Source organism: Dipteris shenzhenensis, chromosome 29 (assembly GCF_047967505.1).
Source record: "Dipteris shenzhenensis isolate YYH24624 ecotype China chromosome 29, Dip_SZ_1.0, whole genome shotgun sequence".
Classification (NCBI taxonomy): Eukaryota; Viridiplantae; Streptophyta; class Polypodiopsida; order Gleicheniales; family Dipteridaceae; genus Dipteris; species Dipteris shenzhenensis.
The window spans coordinates 42,811,619-42,835,612 of NC_141624.1; the positions used below are offsets into that span (position 1 = coordinate 42,811,619).

General features: G+C 45.3%; 2 protein-coding genes across 5 annotated transcripts; one reads left to right on the plus strand and one right to left on the minus strand.

Moving 5' to 3' along the window:
- The first annotated feature begins 3,535 nt into the window (after window positions 1-3,535).
- On the plus strand, window positions 3,536-18,321 carry LOC147882880 (uncharacterized). Of its 4 annotated transcripts, none has more exons than XR_015543881.1 (3): window positions 3,536-3,620; window positions 3,726-4,935; window positions 18,165-18,221. XR_015543881.1 is itself a non-coding variant. In XM_087400799.1 (3 exons), exon 3 carries the CDS (start codon window positions 17,522-17,524, stop codon window positions 18,317-18,319), a length of 798 nt encoding a protein of 265 aa, XP_087256925.1. In that variant the 5' UTR covers window positions 3,543-3,620; window positions 16,424-16,671; window positions 17,434-17,521; the 3' UTR covers window positions 18,320-18,321. The 4 variants fall into 4 exon arrangements, 3 of the variants coding, with proteins under 3 accessions (XP_087256925.1, XP_087256927.1, XP_087256926.1); XM_087400799.1 differs by lacking the exon at window positions 3,726-4,935 and adding an exon at window positions 16,424-16,671 and having other exon boundaries at window positions 3,543-3,620; window positions 17,434-18,321; XM_087400801.1 differs by lacking the exon at window positions 3,726-4,935 and adding an exon at window positions 16,424-16,635 and having other exon boundaries at window positions 3,543-3,620; window positions 17,444-18,321.
- Window positions 18,322-22,211: 3,890 nt separating this feature from the next.
- On the minus strand, window positions 22,212-23,516 carry LOC147882881 (uncharacterized). The gene is made up of 2 exons (XM_087400523.1): window positions 23,414-23,516; window positions 22,212-23,308 (listed from the first exon to the last, which is right to left on the minus strand). Exons 1-2 carry the CDS (start codon window positions 23,514-23,516, stop codon window positions 22,212-22,214), a joined length of 1,200 nt encoding a protein of 399 aa, XP_087256649.1.
- Window positions 23,517-23,994: the final 478 nt, after the last annotated feature.

Sequence of the window (23,994 nt, forward strand, 5' to 3'; positions counted from 1 at the left end):
GGGAGACGGGTTCACAAGAAGCACAAGGCAGAGAAGGGCAGCAACGGGAGGCAAGAGGAGGGAGTCAGGGGTGCAGAGACGGAGAGAGAGGAGGTAAAGGGAGGGGTGTAAGGAGAGATGTGGAGAGAAAGAGTGTGAGGAGAGAGGAGGTAGAGAGAGGTAGAGAGAGGTGGGAGGAAGAGAGTGAAATGTGAAGGGAGAGAGAGTCTCGAGGGAGAGGGAGCGAGAGGGTGGAGAGGGGAGGAAGAGAGATAAGTGGGGGGGGGGGGGAGAGAGAGAGAGAGAGAGAGAGAGAGAGAGAGAGAGAAAACAAGGAGGGGAGAGTATACACGGAGGGGGGGGAAAAAGGGGTGGAGAGAGTGTGGAGAAGTCAGAGTATAAAGAGGCCGGGAGGAAGAGAAGAGGAAAAATAAATCCTTTTTTTTTCAAGACCTCAAAAGAAAATTAGCGGTAAATTTACAATGGGAATGATTTTCAAACGAAGCTTCCGATGGTGAGATGATGCCATAGCCATGGAGATTCGTACGCTAACAGCCACACCAAACAGTGAAGGGATTTTGAAACCACCACAAAGCAACGAGCGCAATGCCTCTTCATGCTCTGCAACCTAGAGAGAGAGTGAGAGGAGGATGGGGGAGTCGCAACATGAGTATAGGCAAAATGGGAAGGAGAAGGAGGAGTGAGAAAGGGAAAGGTATGAACATCAATAGAAGATGAGCATGGAGAACAAAGGAGGAGGAGGAGGCATGATGGTATAGACAACAAAGGGAGTGAATCATGGAAATATGAAAATATATAAAAGCATGGTGGCTATACAAGGAAGTGGGTGTCCCATCAAGCAATAGCCCCCTCTTTTCATAACCAAGAGGAGGGGCTCTCCCCATAATTGCATGCATGGTGTGTGTGGAGGAATCTCTCGTGTAAGCAAGGAGGATGCGCACTCTCAATTGCATGCGACAATACCTTGCCCCATTTTTCCACAAAAATCAAACCCCCATATTCTAGGTCTAAGATACCCCCATGGTCCCTTCTCAATTTTATTATATGATCAAACATCTAGGAGGACAATTGGAGGGTTGGCACAAAGAGGCTTGCCACTTCATCCTACTTTTCCTTATGAAAATATTATCCCTTGGACTATTCCACATGGGTCTAGCCCACATGGATGAGAAAGTCTACGATACCCTGCCACCTACACCAATTAAATATAATATGTATCCTTGGCCTTGGCCATATGCCACATAATGTTTCATAGGATCACCTAGGTGGAGGGATGGCACATGGAATATCCATCCATCTCACCATACTATATTATTAGTACCATGGATTATATACAACACATCTATGGGTCCTCTTACTTGGAAGGGTGGCACATGGACTTGCCTTGCCACCTCAACCTTGGGCCCTTGCACACTATATTTTTATGCTACTAAAGCCACACACATTCACACATACATTTATTTATATTATTCATATTGGGAATTTTTTGGCCTATAACTCTGTGTGTGTGTGTGTGTGTGTGTGTGTGTGTGTGTGTTTAGATTTAATAATCCCATCAATAAATGAACCATACAATTAATTCAATCATTTGGATAATTATAAAAAGATTTTTTTTATAAAGAAAACTAAATTGAAGTAACTTTTGACAATTTTGCAAGGAAAGCAAGAGGATTGGCAATAGAATTTTTCTTTCTAGTGAGTTTGCAAACTTAAGCAAAGAATTAGTACAAAGTGTCTAATCCGTCAGGTAGTCCAGGCTCCAAGGTCGGGGTCAACTTACTTGCCACCATCCAAGTAAAACTAGGTGTTAGAACATCATAGTTTCAAATGGGTAGACAGGTAATGCTTGTTACCCCTAGCTTGTTATTGCTTTACCTAGGGATTGGAGACCATTAAGATTCCAAAGAAATAACTTTATTAGTATAAAAGTATGATAAGTGACTTAGGGGGTAGTGAATACCAATAAGGGTTAGTACATGAATAAATCACGTAGTCTAGTTTCAATGAAAATAAACATTGATGATAATACACATTACCTAAAATAATTCTTTCCTTATACTATATTAAAAAGGGAAAAAGAGAGAGAGAGAAAGAAAGAGAGAAAGAGAGAGAGAGGGAGAGAGGGGGAGAGAGAGAGCGAGATATAGAGTAAGAAATAGAGATCAAGTATATAACGGGTTAACTTTATTAGTATAAGAGTATGATAAGTGCCTTCAGGGATAGTGAATACCAATAAGGGTTACTATATGAATAAATCACAAGGGAAGTAGTCTAGTTTCAAAAAACTTTTAGATTCAACATTGATGATAATACACATTACGTAAAATAATTATGTCCTTATACACACTCAGCATCTTTTGTTTCTTGGAGGTGAGTGTCTTTCAAGGCTAGATGATTCAGTTATCTATTTAATATGTCTCTTTTTTGCACTGTCCATTCTAGCCGTTTGTTTAGGAAAAAGCATTGCCACACCATGGTAGTCTTTCTTTCTCTTTCTTTCATCACTATTAACATTGGACTCCTGCAACTTTGCTTTGTTGTATTGTTCCCTTTTTCTCCTTGCTTCGTATTCCCTTATCATGGTGCGCTGTGGTCACGAGAACAATGGGTGCATGCTAAGGATGCAGGGATGGAACATCGACAAAAATGTTGATCATTGTGGCTTGTTGAAATCAAATCCAACATATGATTCTGTCCCCCTTTTGAAATTGCTCGGTTTTCACTACATGTTCTCTTCATTTTCATATATTATAGTAAAAGTACCTGGGTTTTAAATGTGCTTTGTGGCTGAGAAGGCGTGCCAACCAGTCGTAATTCTTGTATCGAATCTACATTGATATAAATGTCAAAACGTATTGTAAAGTTGTGATTGCAATGTAACATGTGGGGGGAGAGTTGGCACACTTCCTCTCCAAAAATTATAAGACCAAGGAACATGCCCTCCCTTGGGATAGGATATTATATTTTGTATTTTGCACATTAATATGGCATTTTGTATTTCTCACATCGCACCTTGGCTAAACAAAATACCTTGAACAAAGTGACTTGTCAACAATGCCATTATTACTGTACAACGATCAAACTCCAACAACATGGACACCCATCCTACAAGTTGTCCATGAAATCCAGATAAACACCTTCACAAGGACACAGTTCCCAATCCAGGCTGCAGTAGCAAGAACAATACATAGATCACAAGGATCGACAATGGATGCCGACATGTTCGACCCTTCAAATATCAAAACCCATGGTCTACTAACACGGCTTTCCAAGATATAGATCACAAGCAAATAAGAGTCGACAAAAACGTGCTGCAGGAGATCACTACTGCGCATGGCCTCCATAATAAATAAACTTTGCTGCCTCATTTGGATGGACACCGTCTCGACACATGGCATGCCAAAAAACACCGCAAGGAACAAACTTCATACAACTCTTTACCGTCCGGGACATAAAACAACCGATGAATACATTCATCTTGTTCAGCAAGCGCCTGAAAAATCACTTGCCCGATTAGTGTGAGGGGCGTGGATCTCTTCCGGCACAGATGACACATGACGGTGCTTTATAGAGAGAAATGCGACAGGTATCAGAATATCTCTCCGATCTAACTGTCATTGGTAAGTTCCACTTCATTGTTTGCTTGCATTTTAACATTTCTGTCCACGTTTGCTTTCTTTCAACACCATGGGTTTATGTTTGCCATTGTTGTTTTCTTTCAACAGTCACAGGGAAAGGTGACTTCCAAGACGTGGTTAGATATTGCCTAGAGGACAAAATATCATACAGAAACCTATCAGAGCTCTCCAAGAAGGAGGGGCAATCATCAACAAGCATAGGGCCTGAACAGGCAGGTAAGGAGGACGTGTAGGAAGGGCAAGACAAAGAGGAGATGCACGAGCAAGAGGAGGTACCTAAACAGGCAGGTAAGGAGGAGGAGGTGCAGGAAGGACAAGAGGTAGATGAGGTGCAAGAGCAAGAGGAGGTACTGAACAGGCAGGTAAGGAGGAGGTGCAGGAAGGACAAGAGGTAGATGAGGTGCAAGAGCGGGAGGAGGTACCTGAACAGGTAGGTAAGGAGGTGGTGCAGGAAGGACAAGCGGAAGAGATCTTTCTTCAAGAAGGGAAAATCATAATGGGGGGCAAGGGAGTCTCAGGACTTGAGCTACTAATGAAGTTATACCAGAATTCAAAGGGGATAAGCAACGGCATCAGAGAGCTCAAGAAATACATCATAGAGATCAAGAAAGACATGAAAAAGACGAACAAGAGCATTTCACAAATTGCGGAGAAGTCATCTAGGACCAGTATGTTGGCTCTATATGAACACCTTTACCCCAGCAACATTGTGCATGTTCCTGTAACTGGGAAGTGGCTACCTTATGAACCTCTAAGAATGCATACCCAGGCTCTTGAGACCTTGGCTCTCCTGTGCAAAGGGCCAGATGACATAGCCCCTCAGAAGTTCTCCAACTTTGTAGAGATAGATGGGCTCATGAAAATAACGAAACGTGGGCAGTCATCCAAGTTGTATGAAACTCCAACCAAGAAGTCATGGGTGCAGGCTAACAAGCTGTCAGTCCATGTGACAGTGAAGTTCACACATGTTGTCATTGCTGAAGTGTCCCGGAGCACAGATTTATGTTCTCGCGCCGATGCCTACGAGCACCCACACCACAGGTCCAGGACTCGATCAACAAAGCTTTTGAAAAAGCTTATCCAATTGGAGCGTGGTATTGTGGCATGTAGGCATCATTACAATGCAGTACAAGATGCAGGTTTTGTGGATGCAGTGGCTGTATTGTCGCCTTCCTTCAGACAGCTCACGGATCCTGAAGGCTTGCTTGATGTTGTCATGTCGTTTTGTGCACCTTAGATGCCAAATGTCGCCCACCTCGTTAGCGAAGGGAAAGTGTGGCTTCTAGACATCTAGAGGGTGATTTGCTGGTTCAGCTAGATGCATGCTAGGAGAAAAGGATGAACCAACTACTACCCATTTACTCTGCTGAGCTTGCTTGAAATAGAGGGAAGTTTTGATGACTATGTAGAGTGATGATACATGGTGAATTCAAAGCCCTTTGCAAGATTCATAATCTATCACATGTATCCAGGACTTTCTGTGTTGCTGTGACTCTCATACATCTATTTCCAAGAGTTGTGGCTGAGTCTTCGATTGGAAATCTCATCGCCATCTCATATGTTTCTAGGCCTTGTCTAGCATGGGCTAGTGCTATGAGGTCTGCTTGTTTTTGTAAGAGCTACTGCTTTCTTCTTATGATTATGAATTTGTCTTATGGTGTGATCTCCTATATCAAGTAGGGCGACGAGAGGTAGGCTATGGAGGAGCAATGGAGGGTGGTTGTGCAGAAATCCTAGGAGGCAGCAGAAAACCTAAGCAGGTAGGAGGCGGCAGGTAGGCTGCAGGAGGAGAGAGCTGAGCAGAGTTAGGGTTAGGTTGTTGGAGAGGATGATGATGTGGCAGGGCGGGCTATGGCGGGGTGAACCTACTCTGATACCATTTTAGAAACATGGAGATAAGAGCGAGAGAGAAGGCTAGGATGTGAGGAAATGAAACATGAATGAAAACTTAATGAAAGGTGATATACAAGCCTTTATATAGGCTACACACACACATACTAGCACCAAGTATGTATGGGATAAGTCTCATAGTGACACATGGTACCTACATAGGACTCACACTAGGTAGTACTAGATCTCCTAGTACTACACACCAATACATCATACCAACACACTTTTTTTTAAAAGAAAATTTAAAGAGACTTTTATTAAGTATTAAAGAAAACCGTTAGAGCAAGCTCTATACAGGAATACGGGATACACCATGCAATGCATGAAAAGCTCAAGAGCCAAAAAGAAAGGATTGGGGCTGATAGTGCCATCTCAATCCGGTAGCAACCTCTGAGAAAAAGGGAGAACCCCTCCAAACTCGAAGAAATACAGTTCTCCTCGAAGAGGCTGCCTGTGAAGGGCCCTGCATGCTAGCCCATATGGCTATCAAAGTGTGAACCGAGTCACTCCAAATACCCGTGAACACCTGTGATGGGTGTATCTGGGTGTCATCCAAGGCCTCTGCGCATCTGGCTCTCCAAATGTGCCAAGAGGAAATGCTAGCCAAAATCTCCCAAGAGGTGTCCACTGAAACATGTGGAGCTCTGAAAGGAATATGTGGTACATCCTGAAGAGAGCAGGGCTCTATCACCTGTCGGCGGATCGAGAGTGCCCAAGAAGAAGGCTCACCCTCATAAAACACCTGGGGCCCAGTAAGGGATAACCATGCGACCGAGCCCCAAGTCATAAAGAAAGGGGAAGTATGAAAAATGCTGAATATCTGAGCAACTCCTTTCCAAACAATTCTCACTTGATTGCAGTCCCAAAGGCAATGTCGCACTGTCTTCTCTGCAGAATGATAGCGAGGGAAAGTGGGATCAGCCCCAAATCGTGATCTCCACAGGTTCACTGCAATCCCTTCATGAATAGAAAGCCAAAAGTAAAGAGTGATCTTTCTATTTCTGAGGGATTTCCAGAGCCTCCTCCAGAAATTCCTACGCAAATCTGCGGTGATGAAGAAAATATCCCAATGGGGGGCTCTGGAGGGAATTCAACCTCTACTGCTCAGCTGAAATCTCCTGGCATTACCAACCGTGAAACGAAAGAAGGAAATCCCGCTCTCTCAGTGCCCATGATCTATCCACTCTCACTCTCCTGGGTCCCACTGCAAGCACCTGATAGGTGCACCTCCATATAACCACAACCTCCAAGATCCTAGGGCCAAGAGCAGAGGGTCAGGGTCGAAGTACCACTGCAAGCCCGCTCCATGGTCCACAAAACCAGCAATCCTGACAGGCTAAAAGGCAAACTCTAGAAGAATATCATCCGTGGATCTAGAGAGTATACCTCCATCCCCAACGTCAAAGACCAAAGCATCTTCCCCGAGACCTCGAAGAGCGATCACCTGTAGAGGAACTGCTGTCCTCGAAAAAGCTCCCATCCAAGTGGTGGAAGCAATAGGCATCTCAACTGTCCAATCCACCGGGATGGCTGCAACTATCTGCTGAATCCTGCGTGCTACCCCTCTGAGGTGACTCAGGGACTGTAGCCTCTGATCCTCAGGTAGCCTGATAAAAGCCTTCCAAGTGCCTACTGTGTAGGCGGGGCCTCTCTCCCACCCAGACCACTGCATATAATGGAAAGTGCCCAGAGGTCTGCCATCCTCATCAAGTATACTATCGTTCCAAATGATTGGCTGCCTATCAATCTCTTCAAGGGTAGAGGGCGGAACCCTTCGAAGAGTCTTCTTGAAGCTCCCCCAAGCTTTGAGGATGGCAGTCATGAGAGGAGAGGCAGGAGACCTGAGAGAGGTAGAAGTAAAAATCCAGCAAGGGCTGTCCACCCAATCATCTCCTAAGGTAGGTGTGCAAGCCTGAATGCGTCCAATAAAGAAATCCTTCCAAGGTTCCTGCCCAGGCATGAGTCCCCTCACCACCACCTTACAAAGCGATGCCTTGCACTGCAAGTCTGGGTCAATGATATTAAGGCCCCCTTCCCAAGTAGGGAGAATAATGGTCTCCCAGGCCACCCTTTCCAAGTAGGGAGAATACCAACACTCTTTGGCTATGATATCTCCAACATTCTCTGTCCAAGCCCCCATAGAAGACCTTCAGTCGCGTTGATGGGCTCGCCCATGAGATAGTTTGGGGCCTCTCTATTTCTTGTGCGTTCTTCCATCAATCCATATGTTGATTTATGACATCATCATCCCATATATTGTTGCACATTCTGTTAAATGCATACCATTATTTGCCTCATTGATAGCATTCACCATGTCCTTTTAGTCCACCGGTCTGTTTGATGGTCTTGGTATTGTAGATACATTAAATTGGCCATTCTTGGGTGCCACAGCGAAAGGGGTTGCTAGGAGGCAATTTCAGGGAGGGAACAAAGAGATTAGGTGTTGCCTTGGAAACCTATTGGAGCATAGCCCAAATACTCTTTGATAGTGCTTTGCCTATCCATGGTTGTTGGCATAGCAAGTTAGTGTTTGGTTGCAATGATCATAGAATATGGGTAAAATGGAAAGGGCGCACATTGTCAGTGTTTGGAAACATTGTTTGCAATGTCTTCACAAACAACATACACCTTCTACTTATGAATAGTCATACAAGCCATGTGTGTTTGGATGTAGTAAAGAAAGTCAGGGAGAGAGAAGAGGTGTATGCCTCAAAATTTTTATGTTCAGAATGGTGTAAATTACACCATAGACTGAGGTCTAGAGAGGACCCTAAAAGGGGACATGGTAAAAACCCTAACCCTAACCATAAAGGGTAAGATATGTGTATACTCATTTGGTTGTGCACTCCTCTCTCTCTCTTCCCCTAATCTTCAAGCATGGTATTGGAGGTGATGGTTTTTGTAGAGAGAGTGTAAATCCCTTACATGTGTCAAGGCTATAAGCTCTCTCTTTAATGCTTCTTTAACCTCCCTTGAGCTATTTTGGAGATCAAATTTCTGTCTTTGATTTGATTTAGAAAGCTTGCCCATTCGAGCTGTGGAGAGAGAGTAATGCTCATTTGAAGCTTCATGTGTTGCGATAGTTCTTTATGAGTTTTAGTTCCTCTTAAGAGATTTGTAAAGAAGAATGAGAGTTTATGGAGGTTAGCAAAATTTTATCTTCATGGTTTGGTAGACAGATCTGCACTTCTAGATGGTTCCCAATGTGTTCCCAAGAGCATTGTAACGCTCCTCTCCGTGTTCTTCCAAGTAAATGCCATAGCTCCTTGATCTCACAAAAAGCTACAATAGTAGCTTGAAGTGCTCATTTTAATACAACAGCTATTGCCATTGAATATATCTCCTACACCAAGAGCACTAATAGGCATTTTCAAGGAGCAATTTACCTATCCTTATCGATGAGCTTAATGATCTAAGGTCTCCTCCTTGACTATGAAGGAAAAAACTCTAGTTTCATTCGGGATTGGAGCTTCCTCACTATACAGTTGCATTTTCCTGGTATTGGTCTTGTAAGAAATGATAGCATAAGTATTGGCCTTTCCAAATAGTTGGGTATCCTTCAAGCCTTTTCCTGCAACAACGAGTTGAACTTCTAAAGTTCCTTCAGCTATTCCACAGGCTGGATTTCAATGATCCCATACAGAGGTTTTTGCCCACACTCTTGTTCCTAGTCCAAATACAAGCACACGAATGCATTCCAATAATGATTATGACTTTGGATAGCAAGGTGTTAAGGATGGTGTAATTTACACCATAGATATAGGGCATATGTGAGAGGAGTACTCTAGAAATGTGTAAACCAAGTCATGGTGGAAGAACATGTGCCAAAGATCAAAGCATGCAAAAAATTGTGACAACCATGTGGTGAGAATAGCCAAGAGGTTGTACAAGGCACAGGAACCAATGTCGCAAAATAGTCCACAAATGTGGTTGTATGCGCATGCCACGTGTGTGCAAAGATGTATGCAACTGTCTTGAATCCAAGAAAGAAATAACCTCTACCAAGTGTCAAAAATCTCTGCAAGACGTAATGAAGTGCCAACAATTAAGCTAGTGTCAGATGTATGAGTGTCGATGATAGAATTGAATGGCTTGACGCTAGTGGGAACTAATCAGGTGATATCGGCAATGGCTCACTTGGATTGGTGTAGTTCAATCTCCTCTATGACTATGCTAGTCTACACGTAGACTACATGCCGATGTGTAAAATGCAACAAAATTGAATTTTACTTCCCTCATTTTATGTATTGGGTGGTGCAATGGATCAAGAGGTGGTTTTGATGAAGAGGATTGAATGATCCTGACTTGTGCAAAAGTAAGAATCTAGATCTAATATGCTCAGCACGTAGAGCATGATTTGCTAATCATTTTTTCTTTTTACAACAATACAAAATTCCTTCAAGTTCAAAAATTATGCCGATTTGAAATTTGTACCAAAATTAGGATGTTGTCTTGTATGGAGTTTTTCAAGCATTAATAGAAGTTACTTTTCTCTAGAAAAAAAGAGGAATATCTAACACTAACTAGCACTAACAAGTAGTATGTCAATAAGTAGCAATATGTGATAGTAGCAAGCAATATATGGCACTAGCAAGCACAATAAGATGGGTACATCAAGATGATAAGGATCTTGTTAAGACACTCACCTGGGGAACATCAAGAAGATGAACAGGGTGTTCTACATATGACTTTATCCCTATCCTTTTGTGGGATACATCCTTTTTATTGGGTGAGACATGAGTTTGCATTGACCAAAAGGAGAACACTAAGTCTTTCACCTCCTGTGTAATGGTGCTACTACGTGCTTGCCACCAACATGTAAATAATGGGAGACTTTGATCGTCCTTTAGAAGCAGTCTAGAGTTGGAGGTGAGTGTCTTTCAAGGCTAGATGATTCAGTTATCTATTTAATATGTCTCTTTTTTGCACTGTCCATTCTAGCCGTTTGTTTAGGAAAAAGCATTGCCACACCATGGCAGTCTTTCTTTCTCTTTCTTTCTTTTTTTTTTTTCCAAGAAAAAAACTTCTATTAAGTAAGAGAAAAAACCCGCGAGAGCAAGCTCAAAGCGGAATACATCATGAAATCATGAGGATAAATAAAAAACCCCCTCAGAGTGAGGTGGAAAATAACCAAGGCTGAGGCTGAAAGTGCCACCTCAACCCTGTAGTAGTTTCAGAGAAGAAAGGAGAATCCTTCCATTCCCTGAAGAAAGAAGCCCTCCTAGTTGAGGCTGCACGGGAGTCCCCCTGCATACCCGTCCATACGGCCATCAAAGTATGTACGATGTCTGTGGATACACTCTCTCTACTATGTCTAGGGCCAAGAGTAGAGAAAAAGTGTTTATTGACTCTACCACCCATCTGAATGCAGAAGGACTCCCGTGCATGAAAGGCATACTCTGCTCTTTGATCAAGCAATAATTGCAGATGAGCCCTTGCTGCAGCAAGGCGCTCCTGAATCCAAGCATCTGAAGGCCGTTTCTGCTCTTCCCTCTGCAAAGTTGCCAACTGTTGGCGAACACCAATCTCACGTCTGAGAATATCTCGTCTCCTGGTACAAGCAACTGAACGGTAGAAGTCGCTAATACCAGAAAGGGCAGCGGCTACATGTGATGGATATGGCTGCCCACCCTGGACATGAGCAAACCATATCTGCAGGGCTGCCTCTGTAAGGTCCTCCTCTGTGTAAAAGGCATCTGGAATCCTGATGCTGGCAGACCGGCCTCTCAAGTGAGACTCTGAGATAGCCAACACAACAGGGAAGTGGTCTGAAGTGGAAACCCCAGCAGCAATGCATACCGATCCACCTCTGTCTAGTGCCCAATCATCTACATAGAATCTGTCAATGCGTGCATGAATAGGCATCTGTTGCCTCCTGTTCGACCAAGAGAACAGGAGGGACTGTGGCTGAATAAGAAAGGCATCATCACACCAAGTATCTCTGCCATAGAAGTGAAAAAGGAAGGCATCCCAAGCTGCTCTCTCCAAAGAGTGAAGTCCGCCTTCTCTACCCCCTTTTTTGTCTGACGGTAACTCGACCATGTTAAAGTCACCTCCAATCACCCATGAATCCACAATGGGGGCCCAGGAGAGCAAAGTCTTCCACATAAGGACACGTTCCCCTCTAATGTTGGAGGCATACAGGTTAAGGAAACCAACCTTATGCCCTCCAATCAAAAGAATAATCCACTGAGCTCTAGAGGGAATAATGACTCCGTGCCCAACAACTAAGGGGAGAACCGACTGCGAAACTGAAATAGAAGTACCCCCCCCTAGTGCCCAAGGCAGGCGACCAAAAAGTATGGCCAGAAAGCAACTTGCCTGACTTGGCACAATCTCTAGAATCCAGCTTGTGCTCTTGAATAAATAATATCCCCAGTAACACCTGGATGAAGCTGATCCCGGATCAGCTGTCTACGGCGGCGATGTGGGATGCCACTTAGGCCCTGTATGTTCCAACTAATAATCCTCATCGACGGGAGGATGTAGAGTGGAACACCTTACCCGACCTAGTGGCGGAAACAAACCCCTCAACAGGGGAAGACCTCCTGCTTGAGGAGGGAGGGATGGAACCAAGTGGTGGAAAATCAATAGGGGAAAGAATCCTGGCACCTGAAGAAGAAGCCCTGTCAACAGGAAACCCAATCACTGGCTCCCCAAAAGTAGCGGGCACAAACTCCTCCCCTGGGAAATCTGAACCCTCTGCCAAGGCTGAAAACGAGTTCCAGACACCGGAGTGCGAAGGATCCCTTGTGAGGGAAGAGAATCAATAGTGTAAGCTATCCCCTTCCCCCTATCCAAGGGAGGAAGTGAGGAATGCTCTCTATCCTATATCTGCCCAGCCGCGGAGACCTCTCCTGCCTCAAGAAGAGCATCTGGCACTGCTGGATCTAGGGGAGAAGCTGCAACCGGGGAGGAGGTCGAAGCTTCAGCATCTCGGACTGTGCATGGTGAGACTGGAGGGACAGCTCGAGGTGAAGCAGAGTCCACTAAAGTACCCTCGTGAACTGAAGGAGGGATCTGCACACGTACTGGAACCCACTGGAGAGCGTCACGAGTTCCTGAGGTAGGAGGGGGTCGAGGAGCAGGTGAAGGACCTGTACCACCCCCCTGTCGAGGCCGAGGAGCAGGTGCTGGACCTGTACCATCACCAATCTGAGGAGGACCGCCATGCGAAGGTCGAGGAGCAGGTGCTGGACCTGTACCACCCCTCTGTCGAGGCCGAGGAGCAGGTGCTGGACCTATACCACCCCCCTGTCCCCCCTGTCGAGGCCATGGGGTGGTAGCTGTACCAGAGGGCTTCTTGGGCCTTTTCTTCTTCCTGGGGCAATCCCTGGCAAAGTGTCCAGAGGTCCTGCAAATCGTGCACTGGTCCTGTCTGCCTGAAATCTCTACTCTCTGGCGAAAAAAGGAACCATCCGGGCGTTGGATCATAACATGATCCATCTTGAGGTTAGGATCCTTGCAAAGGACCCTAACTCTAGGAACCCCATCAGACTTGGTTGCCTCTGCTACAGTCAATGGCAACCCAGGGAGGGGTGGGATCTCAACAACTGCGCCAAAATGCTTCCCAATAACAGAAAGAAGTCGATGGTAAACTTGGGGAAGCCCGGGGAATCTGATGAAGAGCGAGAAGATTTTCTTATCTGCCTCCACTGGGTCGAAACCAATATGAAAGGCTTCAAAGAAGATCTTCCTGTGTCCCAGGTGTTAAAACTCAGCCTTGAGCACAGTGCTCGCAGCCTCTGGAGTGTCAAAAACAACCTGGAAAAAACCTCGTCCCAGAAGACGGACATCTAACAATCGTGGAGTGAGGTCTCGGGGGAGAGCCACAAGCATCCAGTCTCTGGCTTGGGATCTGGAGGGGTGAGACCCGAAGATGCATGCTAGCAATGTGGTAGAGCATTCAATCTCTACATCCTTCTTGAGCTGCTGCAACTCGTCTTTAGAAAAGGTAATAGTTTTCGCGGCCGGTGGAGGTGGAGTAGGATTGGCTGACGGAGTATCCATCGCCAATCGAGGTGAGGAGGCCGACTCTAACAAATTAAAGGCTCCTTCCGCTCCAAAAAAAGCTGCGGGAGAAAAGGGGGGCAGAAAAAAGGAAAAGGAGGCGAGGAGGGAGCAAGGGGAAGGGGAGAGAAGGGGAGGGTTGAAGGGGAGAGGCTGAGAGGCTGAATGGGAAAGGGGCAGGCTGAGAGGGAGGGAGGGGGCAGGCTAGGAATAGGAAAGGGAGAGGAAGGAGAAGCTGGAAGGGTGCGGGCTAGGAGGGGGAGGGCTGAGAGGGAGAGGAGAGGAAGGAGAGGGAGAGGTAGAGGAAGGAGAAGGAGAGGAAGGAGAGGGAGGGGGCGAGGCAGGCTGAGAGGGGGAGGAGAGGGAGCGGGGAGTGAAGGGAAGGGGGAGGAGAGGGAGAGGAGGGGGCGGGCTGAGGGGCAGAGAGGGGGCGGAGAGGCAAGGAGGGGGCGGGGGAGCAAGCAGGGAGGGGGCGGAGGAGCAGGGGGCAGGCTGAGAGGCAGGGAGGGGGCGGGAGAGCAGCAGGCAGGGAGGGGGCGGAGAGGCAGGGAGGGGGCGGGGGAGCAGGGGGGCAGGCTGAGAGGCAGGGAGAGGGCGGAGAGGCAGAGAGGGGGTGGGGGAGCAGGCAGGGAGGGGGCGGAGCAGCAGGGAGGGGGCGAGGGTGCAAGCAAGGGGAGGGGGCAGAGCAGCAGGGAGGGGGCGAGGGAGCAGGCAGGGGGAGGGGGCAGGGGAGCAGGCTGAGAGGGGGAGCAGGCTGAAAGGAGAGGAAGCGAGAGGAAGAGGGCAGGCTGAAGGGGAGGAGGGGAAGGGAGGGAGCGGCTGAGGGAGAGGGAGGGGCTGAGGGCAAGGGAGAGAGGGAGGGACGGGCTGAGGGAGAGGGTGCAGCAAGGGAGCGGGGAGGAGCAGCAGCTCGAGCTCACAGGATGATTTTTTCTCTACTACTAACATTGGACTCCTGCAACTTTGCTTTGTTGTATTGTTCCCTTTTTCTCCTTGCTTCGTATTCCCTTATCATGGTGCGCTGTGGTCACGAGAACAATGGGTGCATGCTGAGGATGCAGGGATGGAATATCTACAAAAATGTTGATCATTGTGGCTTGTTGAAATCAAATCCAACATATGATTCTGTCCCCCTTTTGAAATTGCTCGGTTTTCACTACATGTTCTCTTTATTTTCATATATTATAGTAAAAGTACCTGGGTTTTAAATGTGCTTTGTGGCTGAGAAGACGTGCCAACCAGTCGTAATTCTTGTATCGAACCTACATTGATATAAATGTCAAAACGTATTGTAAAGTTGTGATTGCAATGTAACATGTGGGGGGAGAGTTGGCACACTTCCTCTCCAAAAATTATAAGACCAAGGAACATGCCCTCCCTTGGGATAGGATATTATATTTTGTATTTTGCACATTAATATGGCATTTTGTATTTCTCACATCGCACCTTGGCCAAACAAAATACCTTGAACAAAGTGACTTGTCAACAATGCCATTATTACTGTACAATGATCAAACTCCAACAACATGGACACCCATCCTACAAATTGTCCATGAAATCCAGATAAACACCTTCACAAGGACACAGTTCCCAATCCAGGCTGCAGTAGCAAGAACAATACATAGATCACAAGGATTGACAATGGATGCCGGCATGTTCGACCCTTCAAAGATCAAAACCCATGGTCTACTAACACGGCTTTCCAAGATATAGATCACAAGCAAATAAGAGTCGACAAAAACGTGCTGCAGGAGATCACTACTGCGCATGGCCTCCATAATAAATAAACTTTGCTGCCTCATTTGGATGGACACCGTCTCGACACATGGCAGGCCAAAAAACACCGCAAGGAACAAACTTCATACAAGTCTTTACTGTCCAGGACATAAAACAACCGATGAATACATTCATCTTGTTCAGCAAGCGCCTGAAAAATCACTTGCCCGATTAGTGTGAGGGGCGTGGATCTCTTCCGGCTGGGATACTCCATCAAGCCGCTTGGCTTCTCTTGCTACATCCTTCCGATACGGTGTCGTGAGTCCTTTACAATTTGATCATGAGATGATCCAATGATGCATAGCAGTGGAACAGTTCCATGCATGGCTCGAAAGATCAGGGCGTAGCTCCAACCACGAACCATTCCTGGACACACAGAGCGAATGCACGGGCAGTCCCAGAATGGGAGAAGTAGACGATGCTCTGCAACAGTCATCTCGGTATCTTCATTTATCTCCTCCATAACACTTGCAAAATGCCTATGCTTTTTCGCTATCCTTTAAGGTCCGTTTCTAACTTATTGTAGATGTATAACAAGCGTTTTTGCTTGCGGTTTCTTCAGTTTCTCTTTCATGTTTGTCCGTTTGAAATTGAAAATGCTCGCAGTTGAACTTGTTCGAAGGAGTAGCTGTCCAGATTCGATTAAACTCATTGTTGGAGAAGGGGAGAGAGAGAGGGGGAGAGAACCGTCATGACTAGAAGGCATTCTGGACGCACACGCAGAAGAGCTATGGGTGCGGGTAAGATCCGTTACCAGGTATGTAAAACTGAAGGGAGGCCAGAGGAAGCAGAACTAGAAGCTTTCGTAGAGATGGCAGTGGAGAAACGGTGGCTGATTATGACGAGACCGGCTTTGAGGTATTTCCTAGGGTAGAGCGTTAAAAAAAGTGATAAACTTGGCCCTACATGGTTTCCATGCCTCCAGACACAGATGACACATGACGGTGCTTTACAGAGAGAAATGCGACAGGTATCAGAATATCTCTCCGATCTAACTGTCATTGGCAAGTTCCACTTCATTGTTTGCTTGCATTTTAACATTTCTGTCCACGTTTGCTTTCTTTCAACACCATGGGTTTATGTCTGCCATTGTTGTTTTCTTTCAACAGTCACAGGGAAAGGTGACTTCCAAGACGTGGTTAGATATTGCCTAGAGGACGAAATATCATACAGAAACCTATCAGAGCTCTCCAAGAAAGAGAGGCAATCATCAACAAGCGTAGGGCCTGAACAGGCAGGTAAGGAGGACGTGCAGGAAGGGCAAGAGAAAGAGGAGGTGCACGAGCAGGAGGAGGTACCTGAACAGGCAGGTAAGGAGGAGGTGCTAGGAAGGACAAGAGGTAGATGAGGTGCAAGAGTAGGAGGAGGTACCGAATGAAAGTGGGTATCTCTAAAAGGGTTTCGGAGTATCATGAGGTAGATGGAAGAATCCATTATCGAGAATGAATATGCCCTGTAAGCACGTTTCAAACGAGCTTATGGGCCGCGATGTCATCACTTATGTTCGTTAGTCTGGGATATCAAGAGCATTTCTTTATACTTGTATATCAATTCTGATGTAATACGACTTCTATATATATTCCCAACCCACTTGAATACCGGCTCCTATAATTATACCGAAGAGAAAATATGAAACTACACTCACAACCGTCATCATGAGACTCTCCACCACAAGCATGCAAGCGTACAGTGTGAGTACAAAGTAGATGAAAGGTTCCACTCCATGGTGGAGACCAACCAAGAAGTAGGCTATGGCTCCTTGAAGCATCGATACCAGCAGTAAGTAAGGACTAGATGAAACAGCTTTCGCCACAATGAAAAATGCGACACTGTAATGAACATTTAATCTCTCTCTTTCGAAAACCTGAGATGGGAGACATCTTAAGCACGGCTGCGCCTCTTGTGTCCTTTTAGTTTTAGTCTTGCTCACAATAGGATTCAACACGAGCAGTTAAGACTTTGGGGCTTTCTAATTGTAGAGTTTCAAAGACAGATCATGCAATTTTGCCATTCCTAGTTAGGTTGCACTAAGAAAACAAACTAATCGGGCATGAAGACCGACCAGTCAAACCTCACCTGCTAACCACTGCCTACCAAGGCTTGCTGAAAACAGGGAAAGGCAGGAGGAGGTACCTGAACAGGCAGGTAAGGAGGAGGTGCAGGAAGGACAAGCGGAAGAGATCTTTCTTTAAGAAGGGAAAATCATAATGGGGGGCAAGGGAGTCTCAGGGCTTGAGCTATTGATGAAGTTATACCAGAATTCAAAGGGGATGAGCAACGGCATCAGAGAGCTCAAGAAAGACATCATAGAGATCAAGAAAGACATGAAAAAGACGAACAAGAGCATTTCACAAATTGCGGAGAAGTCATCTAGGACCAGTATGTTGGCCCTATATGAACACCTTTACCCCAGCAACATTGTGCATGTTCCTGTAACTGGGAAGTGGCTACCTTATGAACCTCTAAGAATGCATACCCAGGCTCTTGAGACCTTGGCTCTCCTGTGCAAAGGGCCAGATGACATAGCCCCTCAGAAGTTCTCCAACTTTGTAGAGATAGATGGGCTCATGAAAATAACGAAACGTGGGCAGTCATCCAAGTTGTATGAAACTCCAACCAAGAATTCATGGGTGCAGGGTAACAAGCTGTCAGTCCATGTGACAGTGAAGTTCACACATGTTGTCATTGCTGAAGTGTCCCAGAGCACAGATTTATGTTCTCGCGCCGATACCTATGAGCATCCACACCAGAGGTCCAGGACTGAATCAGCAAAGCTTTTGAAAAAGCTTATCCAATTGGAGCGTGGTATTGTGGCATGTAGGCATCATTACAATGCAGTACAAGATGCAGGTTTTGTGGATGCAGTGGCTGTATTGTCGCCTTCCTTCAGACAGCTCACGGATCCTGAAGGCTTGCTTAATGTTGTCATGTCGTTTTGTGCACCTCAGATGCCAAATGTCGCCCACCTCGTTAGCGAAGGGAAAGTGTGGCTTCTAGACATCTAGAGGGTGATTTGCTGGTTCAGCTAGATGCATGCTAGGAGAAAAGGATGAACCAACTACCACCCATTTACTCTGCTGAGCTTGCTTGATTATTTGAAATAGAAGGAACTTTTGATGACTATGTAGAGTGATAATACATGGTGAATTCAAAGCCCTTTGCAAGATTCATAATCTATCACATGTATCCAAGACTTTCTGTGTTGCTGTGACTCTCATACATCTATTTCCAAGAGTTGTGGCTGAGTCTTCGATTGGAAATCTCATCGCCATCTTATATGTTTCTGGGCCTTGTCTAGTGCTATGAGTCTTCGATTGGAAATCTCATCGCCATCTTATATGTTTCTGGGCTAGTGCTATGAGGTCTGCTTGTTTTGTAAGAGCTACTGCTTTCTTCTTATGATTATGAATTTGTCTTATGATGTGATCTCCTATATCAAGTAGAGGTTTCACGTGGAATGTATCCTAGAAGTTTATGGCCTCCTTAGAGGTCCTTACATGATTCTGGGAGATGAGGGACTCTATTGTATTTGTCTAGGTCTTCTTCAACCCTTACTCTGTAGAAAAAAGGCTCATTCTTTTCAAATGTATGCTTCCCTCTTGCTTCAGATGTTTCTTTTGCCATCTTGATAAAATCTCTCTGTTCTGTATGTATACAAGCATATTTTGTTCTCTGTGTTTCTTTTGTCAAGGCTGGACACCATATGAATGAATCGAACTTTGTTTGGTCTCTCGTCTTCAGAGGACTCTATTTTTGTGTTTGTTCTGTCTTCTTCACAGTTCTGTGTATTCTTCCAAAAGGATTGACAATACAACCAGACCTGTGTGACTGCATATAGTAAGGACTTTAAGGAATGTGACACCATCTGGCTCACAAGCAAACAGGAGGGAGACCTATTCAGGGATGCAATGTGCAATGGCCATCTTTGCTTCTAGAAACAAGACAATTCAACCACACCTGTGTGACTGCACACAGTAAGAACTTTAAGGAATGTGACACGATCTGGGTCACAAACAAACAAGAGGGAGACTTAGGTCAGGGGTGCAATGTGCATAGCAAGGGAGAGAATTTGGTGGCTTCAACTTTGCGACACATAGGATGGATCAATCTCGAGGTCCACCAATCAGGCAACATTCTCAGTTGGAGGGTAATCCTCATCTGGGGTACTTGCTCCATTCTGTTCAGTCAGTCAATCAAGAGGGACATTTCCCTTAGTTCCTAGATTAGAACAATTTTTGTTTCCTCCATCATCTTTTCAGCTCATCACTATGCATTGCATCTTTCTACTGCAAATTGTGGTTTTCGCAGTCTGTTCAGGCATTTGTGTGTTGTTCTTGATTGGAACCCCCTTCAAATATAGCTTCATCCTGTGCTTTTGCAAGCAAGCCACATTTGCTATACATCAATAGCAATACTCTACGAACCAGTGGATCTCTTGTCAACAACCAATATCAGCATGAACTTCTTGGCCCTAGATTTGAGAAATGCCAGTAAATGCCACATGGGTTTCTGAGAGAGGAAGCATGGATCCTGATGAGAGCTGCCACATGGGCATCTGTAGCAGTAGCATGAGAAGATTCAACCATGTGCTACATGGGCTAAAAACCCACATGGGGCTGACACTGAGCATACTACTATTGAGAAGCCATACATCACTTGCATCATGTTTCACATGTGAAAGCGACTTGTGAACATTTATTGTCCTAAATATTGTCTTGTAAGGATAGAGTAAGTGGATCACCTTGGGGCGGCTCACCATCAATGCGTTCTTATATGCAGAATGTAAAGAGTTGACAATCAACAAATAACATCCTTTCCTCATACTCTCTCATTGATAGAGAACAACTCCTCCATGATCTCCTTGACCTTTGGAAAGTGTGAAGCTTCACTGTAGGAGGGTGATGGATAATCTCAAGGCTGTCCAAGGGCCAAAATTCTTACAAGTGAAAATTTTTTGTGCAGTAAAGCTTCACACTTTCCAAAGGTCAAGGAGATCATGGAGGAGTTGTTCTCTATCAATGAGAGAGTATGAGGAAAGGATGTTATTTGTTGATTGTCAAATCTTTACATTCTGCATATAAGAACGCATTGATGGTGAGCCACCCCAAGGTGATTCACTTACTCTATCCTTACAAGACAATATTTAGGACAATAAATGTTCACAAGTCGCTTTCACATGTGAAACATGATGCAAGTGATGTATGGCTTCTCAATAGTAGTATGCCCAGTGTCAGCCCCATGTGGGTTTTTAGCCCATGTAGCGCATGGTTGAATCTTCTCATGCTACTGCTACAGATGCCCATGTGGCAGCTCTCATCAGGATCCATGCTTCCTCTCTCAGAAACCCATGTGGCATTTACTGGCATTTCTCAAATCTAGGGCCAAGAAGTTCATGCTGATATTGGTTGTTGACAAGAGATCCACTGGTTCGTAGAGTATTGCTATTGATGTATAGCAAATGTGGCTTGCTTGCAAAAGCACAGGATGAAGCTATATTTGAAGGGGGTTCCAATCAAGAGCAACACACAACTGCCTGAACAGACTGCGAAAACCACAATTTGCAGTAGAAAGATGCAATGCATAGTGATGAGCTGAAAAGATGATGGAAGAAACAAAAATTGTTGTAATCTAGGAACTAAGGGAAATGTCCCTCTTGATTGATTGACTGAACAGAATAGAGCAAGTACCCCAGATGAGGATTACCCTCTAACTGAGAATGTTGCCTGATTGGTGGACCTCGAGATTGATCCATCCTATGTGTCGCAAAGTTGAAGCCACTAAATTCTCTCCCTTGCTATGCACAGTGCACCCCTAACCTAAGTCTCCCTCCTGTTTGTTTGTGACCCAGATCGTGTCACATTCCTTAAAGTTCTTACTGTGTGCAGTCACACAGGTCTGGTTGAATTGTCTTGTTTCTAGAAGCAAAGATGGCCATTGCACATTGCACCCCTGAATAGGTCTCCCTCCTGTTTGCTTGTGAGCCAGATGGTGTCACATTCCTTAAAGTCCTTACTGTATGCAGCCACACAGGTCTGGTTGTATTGTCAATCCTTTTGGAAGAATACACAGAACTGTGAAGAAGACAGAACAGACACAGAAATAGAGTCCTCTGAAGACGAGAGACCAAACAAAGTTCGATTCATTCATATGGTGTCTAGCCTTGACAAAAGAAACACAGAGAACAAAATATGCTTGTATACATACAGAACAGAGAGATTTTATCAAGATGGCAAAAGAAACATCTGAAGCAAGAGGGAAGCATACATTTGAAAAGAATGAGCCTTTTTTCTACAGAGTAAGGGTTGAAGAAGACCTAGACAAATACAATAGAGTCCCTCATCTCCCAGAATCACGTAAGGACCTCTAAGGAGGCCATAAACTTCTAGGATACATTCCACATGAAACCTCTACTTGATATAGGAGATCACATCATAAGACAAATTCATAATCATAAGAAGAAAGCAGTAGCTCTTACAAAACAAGCAGACCTCATAGCACTAGCCCATGCTAGACAAGGCCCAGAAACATATAAGATGGCGATGAGATTTCCAATCGAAGACTCAGCCACAACTCTTGGAAATAGATGTATGAGAGTCACAGCAACACAGAAAGTCCTGGATACATGTGATAGATTATGAATCTTGCAAAGGGCTTTGAATTCACCATGTATCATCACTCTACATAGTCATCAAAAGTTCCTTCTATTTCAAATAATCAAGCAAGCTCAGCAGAGTAAATGGGTGGTAGTTGGTTCATCCTTTTCTCCTAGCATGCATCTAGCTGAACCAGCAAATCACCCTCTAGATGTCTAGAAGCCACACTTTCCCTTCGCTAACGAGGTGGGCGACATTTGGCATCTGAGGTGCACAAAACGACATGACAACATTAAGCAAGCCTTCAGGATCCGTGAAGGAAGGCGACTACAGCCACTGCATCCACAAAACCTGCATCTTGTACTGCATTGTAATGATGCCTACATGCCACAATACCACGCTCCAATTGGATAAGCTTTTTCAAAAGCTTTGTTGATCGAGTCCTCGACCTCTGGTGTGGGTGCTCATAGGTATCGGCGCGAGAACATAAATCTGTGCTCCGGGACACTTCAGCAATGACAACATGTGTGAACTTCACTGTCACATGGACTGACAGCTTGTTAGCCTGCACCCATGACTTCTTGGTTGGAGTTTCATACAACTTGGATGACTGCCCACGTTTCGTTATTTTCATGAGCCCATCTATCTCTACAAAGTTGGAGAACTTCTGAGGGGCTATGTCATCTGGCCCTTTGCACAGGAGAGCCAAGGTCTCAAGAGCCTGGGTATGCATTCTTAGAGGTTCATAAGGTAGCCACTTCCCAGTTACAGGAACATGCACAATGTTGCTGGGGTAAAGGTGTTCATATAGGGCCAACATACTGGTCCTAGATGACTTCTCCGCAATTTGTGAAATGCTCTTGTTCGTCTTTTTCATGTCTTTCTTGATCTCTATGATGTCTTTCTTGAGCTCTCTGATGCCGTTGCTCATCCCCTTTATATTCTGGTATAACTTCATTAGTAGCTCAAGTCCTGAGACTCCCTTGCCCCCCACTATGATTTTCCCTTCTTGAAGAAAGATCTCTTCTGCTTGTCCTTCCTGCACCTCCTCCTTATTTGCCTGTTTAGGTACCTCCTCCTGCTCTTGCACCTCATCTGTCTCTTGTCCTTCCTGCACCTCCTCCTTACCTGCGTGTTCGGGTACCTCCTCCTGCTCTTGCACCTCATCGACCTCTTGTCCTTCCTGCACCTCCTCCTTACCTGTCGGTTCAGGTACCTCCTTCTGCTCGTGCACCTCCTCTTTGTCTTGCCCTTCCTGCACGTCCTCCTTACCTGCCTGTTCACGCCCTACGCTTGTTGATGATTGCCCCTCCTTCTTGGAGAGCTCTGATAGGTTTCTGTATGATATTTCGTCCTCTAGGCAATATCTAACCACGTCTTGGAAGTCACCTTTCCCTGTGTCTGTTGAAAGAAAACAACAATGGCAGACATAAACCCATGGTGTTAAAAGAAAGCAAACATGGACAAAAATGTTAAAATGCAAGCAAACAATGAAGTGGAACTTACGAATGACAGTTAGATCGGAGAGATATTCTGATACCTGTCGCATTTCTCTCTGTAAATGAAGATACCGAGATGACTGTTGCAGAGCGTCATCTGCTTCTCCCATTCTGGGACTGCCCATGCATTCGCTCTGTGTGTCCATGAATGGTTCGTGGTTGGAGCTACGCCCTGATCTTTCGAGCCATGCATGGAACTGTTCCGCTGCTATGCATGATTGGATCATCTCATGATCAAATTGTAAAGGACTCACGACACCGTATCGGAAGGATGTAGCAAGAGAAGCCAAGCGGCTTGATGGAGTATCCCAGCCGGAAGAGATCCACGCCCCTCACACTAATCGGGCAAGTGATTTTTCAGGCGCTTGCTGAACAAGATGAATGTATTCATCGGTTGTTTTATGTCCTGGACAGTAAAGACTTGTATGAAGTTTGTTCCCTGCGGTGTTTTTTGGCCTGCCATGTGTCAAGACGGTGTCCATCCAAATGAGGCAGCAAAGTTTATTTATTATGGAGGCCATGCGCAGTAGTGATCTCCTGCAGCACGTTTTTGTCGACTCTTATTTGCTTGTGATCTATATCTTGGAA